The 17,563-nt window shown below is 40.5% G+C and overlaps 1 protein-coding gene across 1 annotated transcript; it reads left to right on the forward strand.

Annotated features, from left to right (window-relative positions):
• The first annotated feature begins 31 nt into the window (after window positions 1-31).
• Window positions 32-14,470, forward strand: CEBPZ (CCAAT enhancer binding protein zeta). Its single transcript, XM_083857109.1, has 16 exons — window positions 32-214; window positions 534-2,050; window positions 3,127-3,358; window positions 3,674-3,848; window positions 4,299-4,387; window positions 4,837-4,890; window positions 5,565-5,667; window positions 6,114-6,182; window positions 7,841-7,907; window positions 9,170-9,270; window positions 10,616-10,673; window positions 11,655-11,860; window positions 12,726-12,809; window positions 13,263-13,324; window positions 13,411-13,492; window positions 14,261-14,470. Exons 1-16 carry the CDS (start codon window positions 47-49, stop codon window positions 14,398-14,400), a joined length of 3,207 nt encoding a protein of 1,068 aa, XP_083713235.1. The 5' UTR covers window positions 32-46; the 3' UTR covers window positions 14,401-14,470.
• Window positions 14,471-17,563: the final 3,093 nt, after the last annotated feature.

Genomic DNA, 17,563 nt, shown 5'->3' on the forward strand with positions numbered 1-17,563 from the left:
GCCCGGGCCGGACGTGCGTCACTCGTGCGCGGGGGCGCTTCCGGCCATGGCGGCGATGGCGGCGGCGCTCTGGGACTGCGGCCTGCGGGGCCGGGGGAGGGCGGGCGGCGACAGCGCCGAGGAGGACGACGACGACGGTGATGAAGAAGAAGCAGAAGGCGGAGATGAGGGAGAGTTCACGCTGGAGGAGGTGCTGCGCCTCGGCGGCACCAAGGTACGGGAGCGGGGGCAGCACGTGGCGCCGGGATGGGCCCTGGCGGGGCGAGGTGTGCGGGGACCCACAGAGATGTTGGGAACAAGTTCCTGGCTCGGGGGGTGGGGAGGCACCGGGACAGGTTGCCCAGAGAACTTTGGGATGCCCCAAGGCCAGGCTGGATGGGACTCTGAGCAACCTGGTCTGGGGGAGTCAGAACTCGATGGTCTTTAAGGTCTTTCCCAGCCCAAACCATTCAGGGATTCTGTGCAGAACCCTTGGGAGTCTTGGCAAGGCTTGCACCAGATCTATCTGTGACAGCCGTGCCCTGTCTCTGCAGCAAGATTACCTGATGCTGTGTGCCGTGGACGAGGAGGGCGAGATGGTGGACGGCGGCAAGAAGGACACGATCGATGACCTGAAGGAAGGGGAGCTGGAGGCCTTCGTCAGCTCCCTGGGGCTCAACAAGTATGCCAAGAGTTGCCTGGTGGTGGAGGGGGATGAGGATGATGGTGACGGCAAGGAGAAAGAGAAGCCTCCAAAGAAAGAGAAGAGCAAGAAGGAAACAAGTCACCCTTCACTAGAGGGAAAAAAAGAGAAAAAAGGGAAGGAAAAGGCAAGCAGTGTGAAAGATAGCAAAAAGAAGCAGGCTGGTGGTGATCAGGGCCAACAGCCTTCAGCAAAGAAAGAAAAGCTGGAAGAAGATTTTGAATTCCATGCTAGGCAAGCAATCCTGATCAAACCAGGGGGCAAGTGGTATGATCTAGAATACACCAATGAATTCTCTTCAGAGCCACAGAATCAGACACTTTTGTCCAAGTATAAGGCCCTGGCCCAGAAGCTGTATGAACATGAGACAGACCTGTTTAAGAATAAGACAGACTATCAGAAGGGGGCCTCTTCAGCCTGGATTAAAACTGTGGTGTCCTCGGGGACCTTGGCTGACAGGATGGCAGCCATGACGCTTCTCATCCAGGACAGTGCTGTCCACAGTCTCCAGTTTGTTGAGAACTTGATAAACCTCATAAAGAAAAAGGGCAGCAGGCAGCAGAGCCTTATGGCTTTAGATACTTTCAAGGAGCTTCTCATCACAGATATCCTACCGGACAATCGGAAATTGCGATCCTTCTCGCAGCGACCGCTTAACAACATAGTGCAGATGTCGAGTGGCAACAAGGATTCAAGAGACAGGAGGTTGATACTTTGGTACTTTGAGCATCACCTGAAGCTGCAGATAGCAGAGTTTGTGCAGGCCTTGGAAACACTGAGCCATGATTGTCTGACAGCCACCAAATCCCGAGCGCTGGCAGTTTCCCACGAGCTGCTCTGTAACAAGCCCGAGCAGGAGAAAGCCCTGCTGGTTCTGCTGGTGAACAAACTGGGTGACCCTCAGAACAAAATCGCCACCAAAGCCTCTTATCTTTTAGAGACGTTGCTTCACAAGCATCCCAACATGAAGGGAGTGGTGTGCAGTGAGGTGGAGAGGCTTTTGTACCGCTCAAACATCAATGTGAAGACTCAATATTATGCTATCTGCTTTCTAAACCAGATAGTCCTCAGTCACGAAGAAAGTGCACTGGCCAACAAGCTGATAACTTTGTACTTCTGCTTTTTCCGGAACTGTATTAAGAAAAAAGATGTTGAATCCAAAATGCTCAGTGCTCTTCTTTGTGGGGTAAACAGAGCTTACCCTTATGCTGAGACTGGTGATGAGAAAGTGAAAGAGCAAATGAACACCTTGTTCAAAGTTCTGCATCTTGTGAACTTCAGTACCAGTGTCCAGGCCCTGATGTTGCTGTTTCAAGTGATGGACTCTCAGCAGACTGTATCAGACAGGTACTATGCAGCGCTCTACAAGTAAGTGGCAGCTTTGCATTTTTATATAAATTGCATTTTAAGAGGTAGTCACCATTAATTTAAAATTGTAGAAACACTTACTTTGCTTTTAAGATCTTGCTAGTTTCGTGTTTCATTGGCTAAAATGTCTGATATTTTGTAGGAGCTGGAAGAAAATGCATGTGATTCCTTTGGTTTAACATGAGGATAAAAACAAAAGATAGTGATAGGAGTAACACATCCTTTGCCACTCTTCTGGTGGCTTGCTTTACTACCAGATGTTATTTGAAACTAATTGATAACTATTTCTTCTGAAATCACTTTTACAGGTACTAGCCTGTAAAGTAATAAGGCCTGTAAATAACCTAAAATCTTGTTTCCTTTTTTTTTCCCTTATTTTGAGCAGGAGGAATATTATCTTGAATTTTTTACATTATTTAATTTGTGTAGCTGGAAAGCCTTATGTTATAAAAATACTGGTTTTTTTTCTTGTCCCAGCTGATTGTTACACTCTTTATAAGAGCCTTACAGATTTCTGTTTAGATGACCAAGGGGAAGTTACTGATTTTTTTTAAAAAAGGGAATTCATGTTCCCTGTGAATATGCAATGTGTATAAGGGCCTTACTGTGCCTGGCAGCCTGGAAAAAAATTGGAGTAGAAAACAAACTTTCCAGTACAAATGTCTGATCTGATTGTGAAGTGTGCTGATTTTTAACCATTAGCATTCTATTTTTTTAAACATATGAACAGATCAAATTAGTTTCTTAACACTGACTATCTCAAATTTTAAAACTGTTTCCAGTTGAACTCAGTTTCTTTTTGTTTTCTTGCAATATTTTGTTTACTGAGGCAGGTGATTTTTTTGTTTTTTTAGTTTTCAGTGTCTCTTTTATATCCAGAAATACTACTCAGCTCTTGACAGTTTAAGATTGATATTAATGTTTTTGAGTACTGAGGAGCAAACTGTTGCTAATTTTTTAGATGGCACACTTTGAAAAATGTAGGTAATTGTTGTTAAATAGCAGTTTAATAAAATGTTGTTGTTCTCCTGTGTGCATTGTGACAATCAGCAAAATTTCTCCCGTGTGTCCTACAGGAAGCTTCTAGATCCTGCTTTAGCAACGTGCTCAAAGCCCTCCATGTTTCTGAATCTTGTCTATAAGTCCCTGAAGGCAGATGTTGTGTTGCGGCGTGTGAAGGCCTTTGTGAAGAGGCTGCTTCAGGTCACCTGTGGGCAAATGCCACCCTTCATCTGTGGAACCCTGTACCTCCTGTCTGAGCTCCTGAAAGTAAAACCAGAGTTAAGGGTCCAGTTACAGGATCATGTGGTATAAGATTATTTCTTTGTCTTGTTGCTTTTTCAGTAAGAGCTGTTTTCATAAGCACCTTTTCTTAATCTGTTTGTTAGTAACCATTTGCTAAGATGTTTCTTGAGATGGGAAGGGACCATTATAGTTGTGTGTTCTAAGCAGTAAAGTTCAATTTTAAGTGCTATATCAAGGACAAAAATCTGTATTTCTTAAACATCAACCATCATTTGTTTAGATTTTTATAAGTAGTTCAAGAACTTTATGTGCATTTTTTAAAAAAATCAGAGTAAATCTGGAAAGGAAAAGCTTTTGCTAATGTGTTTTGTTCTTTAGGAGTCAGATGATGAAGAGTGCTTTAAGGATCAAGAAGAGGCTGAAGAGGATGAGGAAAAATTTGTGGATGCTGACAAAGAAGTAGAAGATGAAAAGAGAAGTACAGCGGAAAGTTCTGCTAAAACAAAGAATTCAAATTCATCAGCCTCATGGGTGCATCACCTGAATATGGGAGGTAAATCAGCAAGAAAATATATAATTTAGCAGCTAAGAGTGAGTCCATAACAGTGATGTGTTGATCAAGAGTTGTTGTAAGATTAAGTAATTTAAACATGATTTTAGTTTTTAAATTGAAGTTTGGTTAAAAGCAACCAGTCAGAGCAATTCATTTGTTACCTCAGCAGTGATGAAAAGACTCTATGACTAGTGTATTTATTTTACTTGATGCAATTTTAAGAAACACATTGTTTGTGCCTTAGCTGTTAACAGGCTTGGAATTTTTAGCTTCCATGTTCAAACACCTTCTGAGCAGTGTAGCCAAGGTTAGGATGTGAAGCTGCTCTCTGGCTTGTGAAGCCTGCTGGAGCAGTTTGTCCAGCTTTAGACTTTGGACATTTGGGGAAATGAGAATAATACTCTTGTAAAGTTGTCTGACAAAATTTGTTCTGCTCCCCATCACCCTCAGGCAGGAAGAGTGGAGTTTCCTATGATCCTATGCACCGAAGTCCTTTGTACTGTGGTGCTGAAAGTACAAGCCTTTGGGAACTGAAGAAGGTAGGACTTCCTTTTATTGCTGTTGCTGTTTATAAGTGTGGCCCTTGTATGAAGAGAGGAAAAGGAACTTGGTTATTCTTGAAGTAGCTACTTGAGTAACAAGAGAAAGGTTAAGGCTAAGACGTTAATCAGCTTTAAGCTTGTATATTGTAACATAACAATACTGATATTCTTGAGATATTTTTAAGTGGAGATTTGGGCAATAATAATATTTTTTGACTATTTGGATATTAGCTTTGATCATTAAAGCTTTTTAGTGTTGACTTAAATAAAATTGTTGATGAAAACGTATTTAATGCAAATAAAAGATTAGAACTTGAAGTTCTTCAGTTGTTGAAGTGCTTCATCAGCCTTGCACTACTGTGTGTTTGTCTGTTACTTGGTAAGTCACAGAGTGGTCTTACAACAATTTTAAAATTAGAAATAAATGAATGACTCATGTTTTTCAGCTTTCTGAACATTTTCATCCGTCTGTTGCCCTGTTTGCAAAAACAATTCTAGAAGTAAGTGCTTTTGCTAACTTGTTGCTTTGAAGTTGGACATTTTATATTAGGTGTCTTGCTATTTGGAAGAATACATTAGAAAGTCTCCTTGCTCTTTGTGGGTAACTAGCAGCTCTGCAGAACTCTATCATACTCTCAAATGCCAAGCTTTTCATGGAATTACAATGTTCTAAGTAAAGGAAACTGCTCACAAAAGTTTTAATTTTGTAGAAATGTAGGTATTATATGATTCTTAAAACTTTCTCAGAGTTTCTTTGTATCTTTATATTTATTATTTTTTAAATATGGGGAACCCTACTATGGGAACAAATTCTTTTTAAAATATTGTTTTGGTACCAAAACCACTCAAACCTTCACAAATATGTATTTAAAATGTTTATTTTTCATTTGAATATATGGTATTGAAATGATGTTGAGTATTAACTGCTGTTAGCAGTAAGTACACTGCAAGGCAGTTTATCAGTGAAACAAAGCAGAGGAGGTGTGGTTTAGTTAGGAAAATACTGAAATTGCGAAAAGAGCCCAGTCAGGGTTATGTGGTATAGTATTCCCAAGTCTTTATCTTTTTAAAGTATGTTTTAATCTTGTTCTTGAACTGATTGAGTCCTCGCTGTTTAGATGGTGTCTTTCTAAAATGAAGACCTTAATGATTTTTGGCTTTTTCCTTCTTTCAGGGAAATCACATTCAGTACTCTGGCGACCCTTTGCAGGATTTCACGTTAATGAGATTCCTGGATCGCTTTGTGTACAGAAATCCCAAACTCAGCAAAGGCAAAGGTAGGCATTTCTCTGTACCATGGGTTCTTGGTTATAGGTGCTGTCCAAATTCTCACTTTCTCATATTGGCCTTGTCAAATATTTGGGGTGCATGTGGTGGAACAGAGGAGTGAGATCAGTCTTCAGGGCTGTGAGAGAGGTGTCTGCAACCCCGAGCCAGCTGACAGTCACAACCTGCTGCCCCTCACACCAGCAGTGCAGACCTGCTCACTTTGCAGAAATAAGGAAGGCAGTGTATGCTGTAACCTGGGGTTGTTCCTCCTTCAGTGCAGGCCTTTCCCTTCCCCTTGTTAAATAAACTGCAGGAGGTTTCTGTCAGCCCATTTCTCCAGCTTTCTGAAGTCATGGATAGCAGCACAATCTACTGGTCTATGAGCTGCTCCTAACAGTTCTGTATCAATAGTCATAAAATGAAAATTCCTCTCTTGATTTATATTCTGATACAGAAAACACCAGCAGTGTGGTAATGCAGCCGAAGAAGAAGCAGTTTATGAAGGATATGCAGAATCTTGCAGGTAAGTCAGCCCCTTAAGTCAGTTAAGATTATGATGACTAAAAAATCCTTGGTTGGTTGATGTAGCTGTGTCATCTGTATCGTCTATGCTGTTTGTCTTAGCAGTAAAAGAAAGTGCCATCCATCAGGAGTGCAGTAGTCATGCCTGATGTTCAGGATCAGGTCTTATCTTCTTGTAAGGGTGTATGGAATCTTCAGAGATGGAACTTCGGATCTGTTGAATCATTTGAAGAAAAAATGATGTGGAGAAAGTCAGTTATTCTAGAGCCATTTTTATTTTGTTTATTATGTTTGAAAAATGGCTTAAAATACCAGAAAAATGGGTCTATATAACTATTTAAATCACACTAAGTTGTTTAACTAAATGATACGGATTACTCCATATAATGCCACAGCTGCAGCTGTTGTTAGGATGAGTGTAAGGTATCTTTGGCACTGTTATTTTGCTAAGAGTCTTCCTGCCTCCAGAAATAAGCTGCCTTTTGTTCAGTCTCACTGTTTCTAACAATCAAGAGGAGGATTTGGTGTAAGAACCAGCAGTTAAAAAAACAGAGCAAACTATGAGTAAAACATGCAGCTTGAGGCCAGAAGAGGTACCATCCTCTGTGTCAGAGTCTCTGTAGCATTCCCAGAGATGTGCTTTTCCACCAGCTTTGGATCTGTTGTGTTGCAAAGAGGTTTTAGTTATGCAGACTAGTATGTACTGATGTACTTTTATGGCTGGTAAGGCTTAAAATAGAAATTCTGGCATATACACTTTGTCACATTCTTTAGTTTATTCTGAGACGAAGGAGCAGACTGAGGATTTGGGACAGAATTTGGGGAATTTAAGTGTTTTACAAATGAAATATGGTACAAAAATATGGATATATTAATATGATTACAAAAGTCTGCAGTTGTTGCATGTAGCTGATCTCTGCTGAGGCACAGGGAACTGAGATTGCAAATCCTCTGGTACCTTCTACTATTCATTGTAAGAGTCCTTTTGTCAGTTGTGTTGATCTGGTTTCAGAAACTTGGACAGTCTGTGCCCACTGAGATAATCTGTAGCCTTTCTTCTTTTGATATACTTCTGAGGTGGAAGGAAGGGGAATGTGAGAGGGTAAAAAAGCTCCTCCACAGGGAACCTGGTCATACCCTAGTTGATCTGCTGTTGCAGTGTCATATTTTGCCTCAGTTTCTCAGAAATGGAGGGAGCTTGAGGCTTGATCCCTTCCCCAATGTGCTCAGCTGGTGAATGGTCCTGTTCTGCAGCTCCTGACAAGCATTTCTACTACCAGGGAATGCTGGGTGGAAGTAATTACAGTGTTTTAGTGCATGGCAGCAAGTTCATCTTACTCCCTACTTACTTTCCCATTATTGTTTTAAATATATTCCTGCTGTAGGTAAGTGCATCCCCCTGCCTTGCTGATACATAACTGAGAAGTTGGTTAGGGCTGTGCCACTTGAGTTTTTCCATAGGGTCTTTTCCATGCTTCACACTGGAGTACAGAATATGCACTGTGTTAGTTTGAAGAGGTTTTCAGATAAGCTCCTCATTACTGAATGGATGACACTGTGTGTCTGCTTCTGTCCGTCTGTGCTGCTTAACCTCTGGAAAGAATAACCAGCATTTCAACTTGGGATAAAAGCAGTTCTTTTTTTTGTTTGTTTTTGCAGTCAACAGTAAGGAATTCCGGGCCAAAGATGAAAGCAAAATCCCAGTGGATGAAGTGTTCTTTCACAGGTAATGGAATACTTGTTCATGTTCATTTTAAGTGTTGTTTTTTTAATGCAGTGCCATTAAAACCCACTGCATTTTGTAAGTATTCTCTGGTATTTCAAGTATTGGCAAATTTTGATTAATTTGAGTGACTTAAGATGATAGTGCTTTTCTTGGACATTTGTCAAAAGTGCTTAGGAAAGAATATCACCTATGAACAAAGGCAATTGGGGCTAGTAGTTTAAGTAAAATAAATAAGCTGACATAATAGAGAAGCCTTAAGTAATGGGTAATGTTGAATATCTTGTGGGTTGTAATTCTTATGCATTAGAGCTCTATATAATGAAGGCTGGAATATAGCTTATGTTATTAGCATCAAAGCTTACTGGAATGGAACAAAGCAAAAGAAAGTCAGAGGAGCTACTTTTCAGAATATCTAATTTTTTATTACTTACAGTTCTTTCTCTTTCTTTGAATTTCCTTTGAGATTATGATATAAAAATGCAGTTGTACTAAAATTGAAGTGATAATGCATTTGGCAAAAATTTGTTTTTATTAGCTCAAAATATTGATTACCTGTGTCTTCTTGGGAAATTATTATTTGAATTAACTTGATTTGTGATAAATTAATTGATACTATAATATTGAGGAATATACTACTAAGAAATAAATAAAATAGTGCTGTTAGTTTCGAGATTAAAGAAAAAGCATGCCTTGTCTGAAAAATTAACAGTATTGTTACACTGAAGATGGCTGAAACTCAGATTACACATTTAAAGTCTTCTGTACAAAATACTCTTTTGTATATGGTCAAAATTGCCTTTGGTGGTTCTTTAACATGAAATGAAGGTGAAAATGGTTGATAGAAGATAAAACTAAGACCCAAAAGAAGAGCGCTATATGAGAAAATTTAATAAAACTTGATGGGTGAATGTCTTCTTTATTTTTTCCCAATTATATTCAAGTTGAATTTGATCCCTTCTTCCTTCTCAGTCTAAGGCAGATTTTTACATCTTTGTTGTGCTCTTTTATAAATGTATTATGTTAAAAATAACTTCTGTCATCTTTAGCCAGTGAAATTTTATTGTTTTAAATATTACAGTAGTGACTGATTTTTTGAAAAACAGAGGAAGTGTGAATCTCTTGATTTTAGATGTGTTTGAAACCATCACTTAAGAGTTTTCCACTGGCAACATACAGGAGAAACAATTTCCAGGTTTTTTATTTAAAAAGTCATAAAGATCATCCTCTGTAATTTAGTGTCTGAGAGCAATATATTATTTCAGATTTTATTCAAAGTTTGATAAGAAGAGAGAGAAACAAAGGCGTCTGGATGATGAAGAAAGTGTGGAAGATGTGGATGATGATGAATTTGAAAGAGCACTGGGTAAGGCTGTGTTCTTCCTTGCAGTAACTATTCCAGTATTCCCAGATTTTTCAAAGTACAAATTTATCCTTTTTATAGTTCATATTGTGTGAAAGAACCAGGTAGAGGTATATAGGAGTTAGAGAAAACTGGCTTTCCAGTAGCTCTTTGTGCTACTGCAGACAGCAGTTCTGGCTGGCTGCTGTGTGAGCCAGCTGGGTGGCTCTTTGTAAAAGAGGCCTTGCTCCCACCACTGCAGTAGTCAGCTTGTTTGAGTGCCTGGAACTTGTCTGATTTTGAACTTACACTTATGAGTGGCAGTTCATGTCCTTTTGTTCTTTACCTAATGTAGTCTGAGTAACTTTCCTAACAGCATGTAAAATTTGCCTCTATTTTTTTCTTTACTGCTTGGCTTTTTTCAGCCTTGCTTACAGTTTCTCTTGTTGTTTCTATGTCTTTCATGAGGTTATGAGTTCAGTAAGGTCATTGGCAAACTTCTGCAGTAGCCTTAGCTCTTCCTGTAGCACGTACTTTGCTTTGGAATTAGTGCACGATTTGTTCCAGAATTTAAATTTGTTAGTGTACCAGAAAATGTCCATTATTTTATTATTTCAAATTTTACTTATATGTATTTAAAAAAAACCCAGTAAACTCTCTGTAACTGTTTTGTACAGTATTTTGAGAGAATTCTACATTATTTTATCAGGTTTCTTAGTGACTCAGTGTGGTCTTAGATATCACAAGATTCTGTTACTAATTACTTTTGTCTTTTATTGTTAGTTTCTCTAATGAGAGTTTGCCTCATAAATTCAGAAGCTTAAAATAATGACCCTATATCTGAAAATCAGATATTTTGTAATGCTAGAATCATAGAATTGCTTGGGTTAGAAGGGACCTTAAAGACCTTCTCATTCCATCCCTCCTGCCATGGGTAGGGCCACCTTCCACAAGACCAGGCTGCTCAGAGTTCCATCCAACCTGATCTTGAACACTTTCAGGGACGGGGCATCCACAGCTTCTCTAGGCAACCTGTTCTAGTGCCTTACTACCCTCAAAATAATTTTTTTTCACTGATACCTTATCTAAACTCTCTTTCAGTTTGATGCCATTCCCCCTTGTCCTGTCACTAGGCCTTGGAAAAAGTCCCTATCCAACTCTTGTAGCATCCTTTAGGTACTGGAAGGCTGCAGTGAGGTCACCCTGAAGCCTCCTCTTCTCCAGGCTGAACAACTTCCATGCTAGGAGAGGTGCTCCAGCTCTCTGGTAGTCTTTGTGGCCCTCCTCTGAGCTTGCTCCAACAGGTCTATTGCTGCATGCAATGACTTGCATATTTCTTCGTAGTAATAACATTTTTCTTTCTCCTTAGATGCTTTTGAAGCTGCTGATAATGCTGTTATTGACCAGGATGACCTTGATTTTGCTGGGTAAGACTTCAGATTAGCTATCACTCCTCTTGTCTTAATATCTGCTTAGAGTTTTACTCTTGAAACTAGATAGACCTTTTTTAGAACGACACAGAATATAACCTTACAAAAAAGGCAATATCAGATTTACACTGAGTGAAGCAGGTTTTCTGCATGTCCCATAATAGTTCATGATGACTTTGAATGAGACCTGTAGTATTGGATTGTCTTAATTAATTAATTAATAATTTATACAATGGAGTGACCCAGTAAGCAATGTAAAGCCTTGGTTTTCATTGTCTCAGGTTTCTATTTGAGAATTACCAAGTACAAAAGGAAGGAGAATGGGGTATAATGGCACTGCTGCTGTAAGGACTGGTTGTAACTGGACCCCACAGAGTTAATAAGCTTAGTGAGATCCAGAGTCACAGAGCTCAGTTCTGAAGTCAGCACTTCCATTAATTATAGCATCATTTAGGTGGGAAAGGACCTTTAGGTTCATAGAGTCCAATCATAAATGATTAAGCAGCTTCTATTTTCCTCAGAGTATCTATAATGCAGCATTTGAATCTGCAGAGAGACCTTTTCCCTTGAGGCAACAGCAGAATTAAAGTCTAAACTCCTGGTAAAACCTGAGACATTTTTGTGATCTCGACTAGTGTTTAATAGAGCACTTTGTGTGTTTTACAGAAAAGACTTTCTGACAAGGAGCAGACACACAGAGGAGATAAAATACTGAAGCTGTCATTTCTGCTAATTTCAGAATAGGATTCTCTCCAGAACTTCCTAAAATGGCTGACTTTTATAATACAACTGCCTATACTAATGTTGAAAACATACTTGAATGTATAATAGGATATTTTAGGTTGCAGCCTACAATTTGCAGTAGTTTGCAGTGATGTTGAACTTTCCTAACACAGTGTTTGCCAGTAGACAGGTGTCATCTAGATGCAAAGAGCATTTTTCCAGATGAAGTGCTAAGCTTGTTACATCCTCTTTTAGTAATATAAAGAAAAATCCCAAAGGCGGCAAGAAAGGCCAAGGTGGTGGGGGATCTGGTGCTGACTGGGAGGATTCTGATGATGAAGATGGCTTCAGTGATCTGGATGATGAGGAAGTCTCCTTAGGAAGTATGGAGGAAGACTTTGAAGATGATATGGATGAAGAGGGAGGTGTATTTATGGATGCGTCTGAAGATGATGACCTAGGTAAAGTGCCATTTGTTACCAAAAAAACAAGAAGACAAAGCTCTAATAACAGGTTATCTAATATGTAACTACAAAAGCAAATTCCAGTTTAGTTATCTAGCTGGGAAGTTTGGCTTTTAAGCAAAGAAATGACAAGTCCTTCTCTGTACAGTGAAGTCTTAAGAGAAGCATTTCCTGGTGCAAAGACGAGAGTGGTAATTAGGCATCTGGGTATAAAACCTTCCAAATGAGACATGTTTCTTTCATTCTGAAAGTAACAACAGTAGCCTTGTACATAACTAATTGGCTTCAGTAGGCAGAAATATTAAAAGAGCTCTAGGAGAAAAATAAAAAAACTCTGGTAATTGGTAATTTCTGTACGTCTCTAGACATAGTTAATGGTGTTTTTTTTTTAGATGAAGTAACTTTTATTGAAATGGCTGTCTCACAAGTAGCACCTTACTCTTGTAATACAGCTCATGCACTCAAGTTTTTATTACCACTGTAGTAGTAACGGATTCTTGAACCTGCATGATTTTATTTTTTCACCTGAAAAGCGCAGTTTACATGGAATACAGTATACGTGGCTGGAAAAACAGAGATTAATGGAGCATTTCAATGAGTAACTGAAGGTCACAGGAAGATGACTGAGGGTAGAGGAAGTAAACTGTTCATACAGTTGTTAACACAACCTTTCATGAGAGTATTATTTCACCAAACTTACCACGCAGACATTCAGGGTTTACCTAACACCTGCTTTTAGCTTTTGTATATTTTTTTATGACCAATGTGCCTAAAAAAGAATTTTAGTCTCTGCTGCACTTTGTATTACATGTACACAGTGTGAAAGTTGCAGACTGATGTATTTGAGTTTTTTTCCTATCAGACTCAAATGACGACAAGCAACTGAAATCCATCAGTAAAAAGGGCAAGAAAAAGAAAGATATGAATTTTGCGGGATCACTGGAAGGTAAAAAAACAGACATGAAAGCTTCATACAAATAAAATAGTCCAAAACCCTTTGGAATAGAGGGATTTACTGGAGTAGATTATCCCATTTTGGATTTAGGTTGAGATTTGAATGAACTATAAATGAAAAGGAAGTTGTCCCTCAACTAGCATAATTCAGAGTAACAATCTGCTGTTGAAGAAATGATAGTTGAAGGAGGAATTCTGAAGAAAGATGGAGTTTTACTGGTGGTTTGTGCATCTGTTACACCTGATGCACAGATTTGTGCTATTTAATTCTTGGTTGGAAACTCTTTTTTTCCTTTTAGGGGAGGTGGGGAACAAAGATTTTCAACATAGCTAACTCAGATGATCTCATTAAAAAAAGTTCTAAAAAATTAAAACATGCTAAAACTTTGAGTGTCTTTGGGAACTTGAAGTTGTATCTCACAAGAATAATACTCTTTCTTTGAAGGATCCAGCCGAGGAAAGAAGAGAAAACTCCAAGATGCTGGTATACTGGCATCTGCAGAAGAGGTGAGTTTGGTCCGTGCTTATCAAAAAGTGATCAAGGATTTTACCTGTTGCTTTGTAACAGAATACTGACATTTCTCTCTTTATAGTTTGGCTACCTGCTGGATGAAAACGCTGGGTCCAAGTTTGACAATATCGGCATGAACGCCATGGCCAACAGAGACAATGCCAGTAAGTACATGCTGCAAAAAAGCAGCAGTTGTAATGCTGAAATGCACTTCTTTCCCTTCAGCTTCTGTACATGAAAAGATGAACCACCTTTAACTGGAATACAGGGTCAGAAACCACATAGCAGGGACAGTAGCTCAGCAACATGTGATTGTTTCCTCCAGTGACAAGAGATACCCAGCGCTAAATATTTACTGGGAGTAGTGGAGTGAAAAAGGCTTCCAAAAAGAGGGAGAGGCTGTCCTTGGCCCTTTCACACTGTAAATAGGGACAGGCAGCATGCTGTGTCAAGCATTTTGTGTGAATTCTGCTCAGGTAAAGTGCCCTTGGTGCCTTGGGAAGGCATAAGGTATTGCTGTCTTTACCTACCTACTGGAGTGTCTCCTTGCAGTATCAGTCAGGTAGAAAGTGATTTTCCCAAAATAATTCTAATGAATTCCATGTGCATATGATGGTTGAATAAAGCTTTGTAAAGCTTTTACAAGACTTGCTGGTGTCACTTGAGAAACGTTAGGAGTGCTCAAACACTACTCCTAATGCAGATGTGTCTAGCATTAGTAAAATACAAAGCAATGTCTGAAACTCTGAGACTGTAGGGCTTGTTTTGTGAAATGAAAAACTCACAGCTTTCTCAACAAAAAAAAAGGCAGTTTGCACTTTATTAACTTTTATAAATACAGTACTCAAGTTTTAACTTTTACATGATTCATCTGTATGCCACATCATGGTCAGAGGTATCCATTGCTCCTTATTTTTCACCTTTCCTCCTAGATGTCAAACAGATCCAGTGGGAAATAGAGCGCGACAAGTGGCTTCACAACAGGGATGTGAAAAGCATCATCAAAAGGAAGAAACAGTTCAGGCACAGAGGGCTGAAAAACAAGTACAAAGGCAAGAAATCAAGACGATGAACTGGACATCTTGAGTGGACGTTTCAAAAATAATTATTTTTAAATATTTTTTTATTTAATCACGTGTCTTTCTTACTTCAGTTCTTGCTGCTTAACCATGTCATCTGGTCATTCTCCCTTATGCCATGAATTCCAGACCACTCATTGGATTTGTAATAAACTGAAAAATAGGAAAATCCACATCAGCTCTAAGTTAGGCATATCTGATGAGCAGCCCCTTTGTGGCTGGTTTTATTCAGTGTATAACCCTCCTGCTCTGAGGTCTCTATCCAACAGTCTGACACTCCAGCTGTGGCCTTAGCAATAAACACTTCTCCAGTGTCTCCTGAGGAAAGTTTTAAGCCATCCTAAGATCTGTTTTATATATTAAGATACAACAGAAGCTTCAGTCATCCTTCTGAAACCGACTACAAACTCACCTTCCAGAATTGATGGAAACCTCTTCTGCATTGTGTATCTGAAATCTGACAAGAAAGATAAATCAGTTACTTTCCCAGCATATATTAAGATGACTAATTAAATGCACTATTTTTCTAACTAGATTTGTTTTATCAAAATTTGTTGGAGCTCTTTAGTTACAGCCACCATTAAATAACATGATAGGAATTTCTTTTTTAAAAATAATTTCAGAGACTGTATTCAGGTTTCTCATAGGTACAGCCCCATTACCACAGTGTTTTCTGAGTTTCCTCACAATGGTGATAACCAGGCCAGGCTACAGATGCACAGGAAGCTGCATGCCTCTCAGGGACTGACATGCAGATAAAACCAGGGAAAACTGCTTTGTTTCCTTGTGCAGATTTACATGTTCACTGAATCGTTCTGTGGGCCACTCTGACAACCCAGTAGAAAATCACAACAGGTTTATGCTATTTTAATTATTTACAGCAGCTCATAAAAGGATGTCACCCATTCTAGTACTAACAGAAAGAAAGCAATAAAAGCCTCACTCTGAGTTCACTGAGCTGTTAGATTAGCTCACTGCACCTTGCAGAACTGCAGCTGAAGAAAATATGCAAATACATTTAAGAACTAGGAACTAAAACTGAAAAAGAGAAAAAAACCAAAGATGAACGCCCAGCACCAAGTTACAACAGGCTGAAAACATCTGTTCTCCATGTTTTTGTTACATATATTTTCTAACAAAAATGCAAAGATGGCTGAAATTTAACAGCCCAACATCATCTGGATCCTGAAAAACAAATGTAAACTGATGTGTAGGTGAAGCTCAGCTTGTACTTGGCACGAAAACCACATCACTGCTGAAATGGGTGGATTCTTGCCCTCGCACCAAAGCAGCAGCTGCCTTTTGGCTGGCCCTGACCCTGCAGGCAGCAGGACAGGCTTGTTTCCTGCAGGGACACACATCTGAGCCCTGTACGCAAAGTAAGGCCGCTGCTCTGCAGAGCAAACCTCCCTCTAGTAACCAAACTGGTGCTTTGCCTATTCTTTGTGTTACCTGGGCACGGAGTCTCTAAGTCTAAGGGACATGAAGAGAAATAATCCGGGAGACGAGGCTGGCTGTCCTCAGCCTAGGAAATGTCAAACCGCAGGGGCTGCGAGACCCAGACTGCCGGGGCATCCCTTCAAGGGCTCAACACCAGCTGCCTGAAACAGGACTGATCAACTCCTGCCTCCTTTACGGACAGCCTTTAAACCTTTTAAATCCTTATCTAGCCCCGTGCTGTTACCATAAAGCCGCGCAGGATTCCTCTTTGTTCCTGGTGCTGTGGCGTGCTGCCTCCCGGGCTTGGGTTTGTAAAACTACAACAGCAGCTCGTTTTCAGACATAAATCCTAGGGAATCTGCCCAAAAGGCCATCCCTGTTGTGCCTGCACTCACCCAAGCCGCACTCCTGACCCCCCACGGCAGGATTTCCTTACAAAACCCGGGCGGTGCCGGTGCGGAGGAGCCTCCCCGTGCCGCCCCCCGTCCCCGCCGGCCCCGGCGCACCTTGGCTGCGGTCCATGGCGCGGTAGAGCAGGAGGGCTCCGAGCAGCCCCGCCGCCTCCAGCAGCAGCAGCGCCCGCAGGCCGCGCCGCGCCATGGCCGGGCCCGCGCCTCCCCGCCCGCAGCGCCGCGCAGGCGCCCTGCGGCACCGCCGCCCCTCATGGCCCAGGGGTGTAAACTACGGGCCGTGTAAAAATCTCCTCAGGAAAGGGGGGCTAATCAACGAGAAAAGTGGTTAATCCGTGGGGCAGATAGCGGGTAACAGGCCAGGTGTTGGAAATACAATTCACTCGTCGGTAGAATTGCTGTGTTGAGGTTTTAGGCCCGGTATGCTCAGTAATCTCAGACCCAGGATAATAATGCCGGGCCAGAAGGATGGACAGCACAAAGTGGGCACAAAGAATGCAGCGTTTATTATTATTATTTATTATTTATTTAATTTGTTTAATAATTATTTATTATTATTATGTGCTGGGCCGCAGAGGCATCCAGCAGAACCCCCTAGATAAGGAAGAAACTGATAAAGCAAACTCAGCTCTGGCTGGGTGAAAGGTGATCCATGGCAGGGCCAGATTGTGGCCACCGACTCAAGGCCACAAACCAAGAAAACCACCCAAAAGAAGAGAAACACTGAGCGTGTTGACTGATTAGCATGAGGAGCAAGGCAATCATCAACTAATTCAGACTGATTAATAAGGGAACTATGTCCCTTGCAGCCAATGAACACTAATCCCTTAGTTTGCTAAATTGTGTAAATAGTAAAAAGTTTGGATAGTTGGGGTGCTTGATTTGTGGAATACATTGGAGCACTCAGGTTTGTGCAACTCTGAAATAAATAATCTGTGTCTCCCAAGTGTCAGGAAAATTAGTCCACCATGCCAGAGGTTTATGTCCAAAGAGGAGACAGAAGAGTCCTGTAACTTTATTCGAATAAAGGCCATGGGCATTTTCCATGGAGTCTCTCAAATTGTTGGAGGATGCAGCTCCCTTTTTCTCCTAAGTTTCTGACCACATCTCCCTCTTCCTTTTCCCCACTGGCTGAGGTACTTGAAAGGTACAGACTTCCCAAATCGCCTGCTTGATGTTCCACTCTAATATGCACTCCCCTTTTGTTATAGAAAATAAATTTAAAAAAACCCCTGTTCATAATTCTATTAAGTCTTTGTTCCTTTTTCTCTAGAATCAGAAATTTAACGTGGCCTTGGCTGAGCAA

This window comes from Zosterops lateralis, assembly GCF_965231275.1.
Source record: "Zosterops lateralis genome assembly, chromosome: 3".
Taxonomy (NCBI): domain Eukaryota; kingdom Metazoa; phylum Chordata; class Aves; order Passeriformes; family Zosteropidae; genus Zosterops; species Zosterops lateralis.

Bases quoted from the DNA above. Each gene is read 5' to 3' on its own strand.
- CEBPZ (XM_083857109.1), top strand. From the start codon at position 47: ATGGCGGCGATGGCGGCGGCGCTCTGGGACTGCGGCCTGCGGGGCCGG. The intron at 5,668-6,113 runs GTAGGCATTTCT...ATTCTGATACAG, and splicing joins CAAACTCAGCAAAGGCAAAG to AAAACACCAGCAGTGTGGTA. The intron at 11,861-12,725 runs GTAAAGTGCCAT...TTTTCCTATCAG, and splicing joins GTCTGAAGATGATGACCTAG to ACTCAAATGACGACAAGCAA.